Below are 8,022 nucleotides of genomic sequence, written 5' to 3' on the forward strand. Positions count from 1 at the left end.
GGCTTCCCACTCTCTGTGTGGAGCTAGCTTTTCCTAGACTCTCTCTGGGCAAGTGGACCTTTCTTTGGAAAAGACTTTAGGAGGATAAGAGTCTCTGGTGTGATATCCACAATCAGTGCTTTATCCACACCAGAACCAAGACAAGATTACTATTGATAACAAAATCTGGGACATAGGAAAGTCCACTTTGAGTACACAGCCCCGTTACCTTACTCCTGGCTCTGTTACTTACAGAACTCCAGAATATGAGAGTTGGAAGGGACCTCATGGCTGTCCTAGTCCAGCCTTTCCTCCTAAGAATTGCCACTAGGACATACCTTAATAATAGCTACACATCCTATGCTTACAGACCTCCAGGGGGCCCTCTTAACTTTTGGACAGCTGAAATATTAGGAAGTGACTTAGAATATGTGTAACCTTGGGTAAATCACATAATTCAATAGAATCTGCATTCATTAAGCACTGACTACATGCTAAATACTGGAGATACAAAGACAAAAACAAAGCAGTCATTGTCTTCCTTCCAGGAGCTCTTATTCACTCATATTTACCTGGGCTATACAACAGGTAAACAAATAATAAATGTGAAATCATTTTATGATAGTGGGGGAAGTAACAATGAGATCTATCAGGATGTTTCACAGAGGAAGTGAGACCTGAGCTAAGCCTTGAAAAACTATAAGGATTCTAAGAAGCAAAAATGAAAAAAGGAAGAGGCAGCCTGGTGGCTCAGTGAATAGAGCACCAGGCCTAGAGACAAGCAGCTCTCGGTCTAAATGTAGCTTCAGACACATCCTAGCTTTGGGACCCTAGGCAAGTCATTTAACCCCACTTACCCAGCCCCTGCTGTTCTTCTGCCTTAGAATCAATACTTAGACAGAAAGTAAGGAGTTGTTAATTGTTTTATGAATGAGAAAAGGAAAAATTACAGACATTAGGGACAGACTGCAAAAGTGGTGCAGGTGAAAGGTGGAGCAGCAAATCCTGGAAATAGTAAGTTGGCCAGGCTGACTGGAATGTAGTATAGAGAGGGGAATGATAGAGATGAAGTCTGGAAAAGCAAGTGGGATCCAGATTGTAGATGTTTTAAAATGCCACTTAGAGAGATTATACTTGGTCATAAAGGTTTTTGAAAACCATGGGAGATTCTTGAGCAAGAGAGTGACCTGAGCAAGAGTTAAAAACATTTTTAAATGCCTTCGTGAACCTGGAAAGGATGGTGGTGTCTTCAACACAAATCTCTCTGGGCTTCCATTTCCTGTTCTGTAAGATGAGGGGGTCGGACTAAGTGGTCTCTAAGGTCCCTGCCTGCTCAAAATCTTTTCCTTTCCTGTGCTGCATTGCAGGTGTAACACTCAACAAGCAGTTGTTCCTAGTCCTCTTCTTCCTGCTCTTCCACCATCCCCCAGCCCATTTCAGCTTCTCTCAAAGTGGGTGATTAGGGCTGTAGTTTGCTGCATTTATAGCCCCAAGATGATCCCAGCCAGTGGGATGAGGGTTTCTTTTGTGCATAGCCTTCAGTTAGCCTAGTTCAGCTTCAGCCAACATATATGTTGGGGGCAAAAGCCATTGGTAGTAAAGTGTATTTGATGATTCCATTTCAAATGTCCTTCACAATGCGGGGCTCTGTTTCCACTCTTGAGTATTCTGTGTGTGTCTGGAGAAGAGACAATGAGAGGCTTCAGCCAGCTGCCTCCCCAGGCCCTGAGTGATGCCTTGCTCTGCTCTCTGGAGGTTACAGCTGTTTGAAAAATCGGCCGACTATCTAAGGGAATGTACATTTTTCATTCTGTGGTGAAGGTGATTTATGTTTGATACTGTTTTTGTGCTGTTCCCTTGGTGCTTGGCTTTAACCTTGCCTGTCAGTTTCCTTCTCAAGTCCTTTTGAACCTTGAATCACTTAAATAACTTGGCATGTCCATCAGATTATTCTAGGATCATCTGACTTTTGCCTTGGCCCTGGCAAAGGGGCATTCAAACCTTTTGAGAACATCAGTGCTAAGTTTCAGGAGTGATATGGAAGTAGCAGCAAGTCACTGATATAGAGATTTGGTCAAAGTTACTGAGTTGTGGGTTAATTAGACCTGGAAAAGCTGAGGCCAAGGTTTTTTGCCCTTGACCATCTTTTTCCTTCCCCATCCTTTCCCTTTTCCATCTGTTCCCAGCCCCTTTACTGACTGATGCTTTCCTCCTTCTTTCCCCTGGCCCAGGGTACAAGGGCTTCCCAAGAGGAATGAGACAGTGATCACACCTCAGCCATACCCATTTGGATCTCTTTGCAAAGCATCTCAGCCCAGGAGAAGTGGGGGGGGGGGGGAGTGAGGAGGGGGAGGATTGACCTGATCTGGGGATGGAGCAGCAGGAGCTTGGAATTGTCTAAGTTGTTAGGGGAGAGGCAGGGTGACCCTTGTGCTGCCTTCTCGAGAAGTTCCATCTCTACATTAGAACTGCTCCCTTCATCATGCAGTAGTCTGGGTGGGGGTCAACGACTGAACAAAATGATGGATGGTAGAATAACTTCCCATTTTCTATTTATTACCAATTGCTCTTCTTTTCTATGTTTGAAACTCCTTGCACTGCCAAGAGTCTTGTGTCTTAGTGCTTTGTATGTTTTGGGGCCAGAACCTCCTCTTTCTAAGGAACTGTTTACCATCTTCCCAGGAGCCCTGGCAATTTTAGAGAATATACTTGGCTTGGCTCCCTCTCTTAAGACCCTGGGTTTGTCTTGTATGCTTGGGGCCAATGCCCTAAGCAGCTCTTGTTCTTTGTCCCTGAGTTTTTTATTTTTATTTATTTATTTTTTTTTTAACCCTTAACTTCTGTATATTGGCTCCTAGGTGGAAGGGTGGGCAATGGGGGTCAAGTGACTTGCCCAGGGTCACACAGCTGGGAAGTGTCTGAGGCCGGATTTGAACCTAGGACTTCCCATTGTCCCTGAGTTTTTGTTTTCTAGTTTCATTGTGAAGAAAATTTCCATCCAGGATGATGATGATGATGATGATGATGATGATGATGATGATGATGATGATGATGATGATGATGATGAAGAAGAACAACGATAATGAAAATAATTTTTATATAATGGTGCTTACTTTATGCCAGGCATTGTGCAAAGTACTTTATAATATTATCTCGTTTGATCCTCACAACAGCTCTGGAGGCAGATGTTAGTAATTATCCTCATTTTACAGATGAGGCAAACAGACATTAAGTGACTTTCTCAGGGTCACATAGTTAGAAGGTGTCTCAGGTCAAATTTTAACTTGAGTCTTCCTGACTCCAGGAACTTATTGTGATAAGGGGACTCAAATTCCTGGTCTTCTTCAAGGCTCAGCTCAAGTGCCACATTCTACATGAGGCCCTTCCTTAGCCCCCTGGTTGCTATTATCTTTTCTTCCACAGTTTTTTAAATTAATTTATTTCATAAACATTTATTTTCTCTCCCATTGCCCCTCAGTTGCACAAACAAAAAATAAAACTGTCATTACAAATCTCATAGCCCAGCAAAAGAAATTCCCACAATGACCATGTCCCAGAAATGTATGTTTCATTCTGCATTTTAAGTTCTCTGGATTTGTGGTTTATCACTGCATTCATCAAGGTTCAAAAGTCTTTCAGAGTTGTTTTACTGCCTTCTTAGTACTACACACTTCATTATACATCAGTTCATAGAGGTCTTTCCACTTTCCTCTGAAGTTGCTGATTTCATCAGTTCTTCAAATGCCTTGATATGATCCTTTTCCTCATTCTGGAGTTCCTCATTCATTAGGGTATAGGCTTAGTAGTTATATCACTGGGTCAGGACATAATTCCAAACTGCTTCCAGACCAGCTCACACTTCTGTCTTTATTTTGTTTACATCTTGTATATACTTGTATAGAAAGACATCATAACATGGCAGATGTTATGTTATGTTCCCCAGAGCCAGGAAGCCTCAAATTCAGGATGTACCTCTGACACACACAGGTTTGTGACCATGAGCAAGTCATTGAACCTGTTGATGCTCTAGGCAGCCCTCTGAGACAGCAGATGCATTGGTAAAAGACATTTCCTCCTCAGGGAAACACTAAGTCCAGTCCCAAAAAAAAGACTGTTTCATTTTGTCTTTGAATCACCGGTACCCATCACTGTGTCCAGCACATAGTAGATATTTAATATGTATTTGTTTCTCAGTTGCTTGGTTTTGGCGAGCTCTGACACCTTGCTGAGATATGTGATATATCTGTGTTTCCAACCTATTGTTGCCAAGAGCTTTCATTTCCATAAAGCCCCTTTTCATCATTCTCCTGTACACTACAGAAAACAGGTTCTGAGACACTGATAATCTGTCTAGGGACACAGCAGCCTTACAAAATTAGGGCCTAAAAGCAAAGGCCCTGGAGTTTCCTGAGGTTCCCCTCCTCCTATGAGTCACCAGGGACCCTTCCTCTTATACAAGCTTTTGTCTAACCTGAATCCCTGCTACTGTGGTTTTTCTGACCTAGATTGATGCCAAGAAGGACCAGCTAGCTGATGCTCGAAGAGATCTGAAAAGTGCCAAAGCTGAGGCCAAGGTCCGAAAGGATGTCAAGACTAAAAAGTACGTACTGACTTTGAGATCCCATGCAGGGGAAGGAACTTACAGCAGAGGGCCAGAAGCACAGGGGAAAATGGAAGTTTCTGCTTTCTAAGAGTCCATCATCAGCTTCCTTTGGTGTCTAAGATGTTAAGCTGTTTATGCTGAGTGACTGAACTGTGAACAAAGCATTATCTGTTGGACATTGTGACAGTTGGGCAACTCTGAGGCCTGCTTCTGGGTAATGTTTCTGTCCCATTCTTACAGGGTGTTAGAGACAAAGAAGAAGGCTGTGCAGAGGCTGGAGGAGCAGTTGATGAAACTGGAGGTTCAGGCCACAGATAGAGAGGAGAACAAACAGATTGCCTTGGGAACCTCCAAGCTCAACTACTTAGATCCTCGGATCTCAGTAGCTTGGTAAGCACCTGCCCTCTGCCCTCTCTGTGGAGGAAGTAGGCCCCTTTATGGCCCTTTTGAAAAGGATACTGACCGGTACATAGACTCCTTGAGTAAAGAAGCTTCCTCCTTGCTTCTCTCACATTTCCTCCCCTCCTATAAGATGGTAACAATGGCCCTCTTAAAACTCTGGAACTCAGGAGGCAGCTGGATGGCTCAGTGGTTTGAGAGCCAAGTCTAGAGATGGAAGGTTCTAAGTTCAAATCTGGTTTCAAACACTTCCTAGCTGGGTGACCCCAGGCAAGTCAATTAATTCCCATTGCCAAGCCTTTTGCCTTGGAACCAATCCACAGTATTGACTCTACAAAGGAAGGTAATGGTTTTTCAAAAACAAACTCTAACACTCAACTTTTTAAGAAGAGGGTTAGAGAGGTCTTGCTTTTTCTGTAGGCTTGCCAATCATTAGTTCCCCTTCAACTCAAAGGAACAGGTTGACCAGCAACAACCATTCTTTTTTATTAGTTACTACTTTTGAAATAGATTTTTATTTTAAAATTTCCTGGAAAGACATTCAGGTTTGCAGGATTGAAAGCAAAACTCTGGCATATAAGGGACTCTTTTGCTTTCTAATAAGTCATGTAAGTTTGTATTTTTTTTTTAAGCAACATAATTTTTTTACAGTCATAAAACATAAAGTAGTCAATTTGTCCACTTTGGTTTTTTAGATCAGACTTGGAGTTTCATAGGTATAGGGAACTGCTGAAAACAAAATTCCCTATACTAATGTAGACCAGCACCTGCTCTGTAACTAGAGTTGCCAAGGTCACAGAGAGATTAATTAAGGTGCCCAGAGTCCCTGCATGTATAATATGTAAAATTACAGCACATATTATAAGCATCTCTTGAACCCCAGGTCTTACTGCTTCCAAGACTGCCTCTTTAGCCAGTGGACTCTCCAATTCATCCATTTCTAAAATTATCAATAAAAATCACAACACTATCTAGTATTTTAAAATATCTTTTTTTCATTATGACCATTTGAGGGGAAATTAATAGAAGAAACAGAATCAGAAAAGGAAACTTGGGAACACACAGATGCTTCCATGGAATTATATTTCAAAGTTAACCTGAAGCTCTTCTCTCTAGCATGTTGTGTTTTTGCACCTTTAGGCATGGATGAGACTTTTGGGACTTGATGGAGCCAAAAAAAACCCTAAAACAACACCCATTTAAAAAATATATTTTAGTCTCTTGAATGAGAACTCTTAAAGAACTTTTGGATTCTAATGGAACCTTCATTTGAAATGGGCACCAGGTTTGGGCTTGTTTCTTCTCCCTCCCAAGGATCATTTTACTTACTAATAAACAGCTAACATTTATCTCCTTTTTGTTTCTAGGTGTAAGAAGTGGGGGATCCCGATCGAGAAAATCTATAACAAAACCCAGCGGGAGAAGTTTGCCTGGGCCATTGACATGGCTGATAAAGACTATGAATTTTAGCTGTTTTTACAGGGTGTGGTTTTATGGGAAGGAGACGGGTTTGAGGAATATTAAGAAACTGTGAGCCTTACTTGCCCTTGTACTTAGAGAAGGGAAGAGAGGAACAGCAAGTGGGCAAGGAAGCATTAACAAGCCAACATCTTTGAGAAGAGAAAAACCTGGAAATATTCAAACAGAGAGCTGAGCCAGTTGTCCTATGGACAACTTATTTAAAAATATTTCAAATATCAAAATTCTAGCTGTATGATTTTTTTTTCAGTTTTTTTGTTTTGTTTTTGTTTTGTTTTGTTTTTTAAGAGGGCGAGTGGATGGGAATTTGTCAACCTTCCGCCAGACAAATTTGCTATTTCACTGAAGAGTTTGGGTTCTTTAGCTACTGTATACGAAGTCCGATTATATTGGTGCGTTTTTACAGTTAGGGTTTTGCAATAACTTCTATATTTTAATAGAAAATGAACTCCTAACCCTCCCCTGCCCTTCCTGTTCCTCCTCTCCCATTTCAGGAATTTAAAATTAAGTAAAACAGAAACCCAGCGCACCTGTTAGAGCTGTCATTATCGTCATGGGAATCAATTTTCATTTAGCTTGAAGCAGTTGTGACATCGGCAGTGTTTCAGTTCAGACATCTGTTCACAGCAAAGCATGATGGGAAGATGCTTCCTGACTTGAGTGTTCCTTTTTAAATGTGAATTTCTATTTCTTTTAATTATTTTAAAATATTTAAACCTTTTCTTGATCTTAAAGATCGTGTAGATTGGGGTTGGGAGGGATGAGGGATGAGTGAGTTTGAGAATAATGAAATAATCAGTGACTGAAACCATTTTCCCATCATTCTTTGTTCTGAGCATGTTCTGTACACTTCTAAAATACCCACCTCTTTTTTTTTTTCTTTTAAAACCCCATTGTTTTTACTTGAAAGAGTCTATTGTGTAAAAAGTTCCACAGGTCAATAAATTTCGAGGAAAATGAGTATTTGGTCCCAAAAGGAAAAAAAATAATCAAGATTTTAGGGCTTTTATTTTTTCTTTTGTAATTGTGTAAAAAATTAAAAAAAAAACATAAAAAGCAGAATTTTAATGTGAAGACTTTTTTTTGCTATAATCATTAGTTTTAGAGGCATTGTTAGCTTAGAGTGTGTGCAAAGACCATTTCCCACATCTTTCCTCAAGTATCTTCTATTTTTATCATGAATTCCCTTTTAATCAACTGTAGGTTATTTAAAATAAATTCCTACAACTTAACGGAATCTTGGTGTCTGTGTCTTCCTTGGTCAGCAACATTGTGTGACGGGGCCTGGATATGGTGGGACCTCCAACTGCAGCTGACCTCACCACTCTTCACTGGCCTGAATCAGGGCAAAGTAAAATTTGTTATGTCTTGTCATATTTGTTCTCTCCACAATAAAATTATCATGTTTGGCTATGTACGCAAAACCATCAGTTTTGTTTTTTCCTGTCAGTGTGGTTGGGCTGCATTGATCTGAGCACACACTTTAGCCCAGTATTTTGGGGACATGAGGAAGACAGTCCTGGATAACAAAGGTGCTGCCTGTGAGCAGAGTGGAGGCAGGG

At 40.9% G+C, this 8,022-nt stretch overlaps 1 protein-coding gene across 2 annotated transcripts in view; it reads left to right on the top strand.

Annotated features, from left to right (window-relative positions):
* TOP1 (DNA topoisomerase I) overlaps window positions 1-7,697 on the top strand; it is a 127,471-nt gene extending 119,774 nt beyond the window's left edge. For both annotated transcript variants that reach the window (XM_044664320.1, XM_044664321.1), the window contains 3 exons: window positions 4,485-4,579; window positions 4,823-4,972; window positions 6,349-7,697. In XM_044664320.1, coding sequence (XP_044520255.1) covers window positions 4,485-4,579; window positions 4,823-4,972; window positions 6,349-6,451 — 348 coding nt within the window. In that variant the 3' untranslated portion in view covers window positions 6,452-7,697. The remainder of the gene's footprint in view (window positions 1-4,484; window positions 4,580-4,822; window positions 4,973-6,348) is intronic.
* Window positions 7,698-8,022: the final 325 nt, after the last annotated feature.

Source organism: Gracilinanus agilis, chromosome 2, assembly GCF_016433145.1.
Source record: "Gracilinanus agilis isolate LMUSP501 chromosome 2, AgileGrace, whole genome shotgun sequence".
Classification (NCBI taxonomy): Eukaryota; Metazoa; Chordata; class Mammalia; order Didelphimorphia; family Didelphidae; genus Gracilinanus; species Gracilinanus agilis.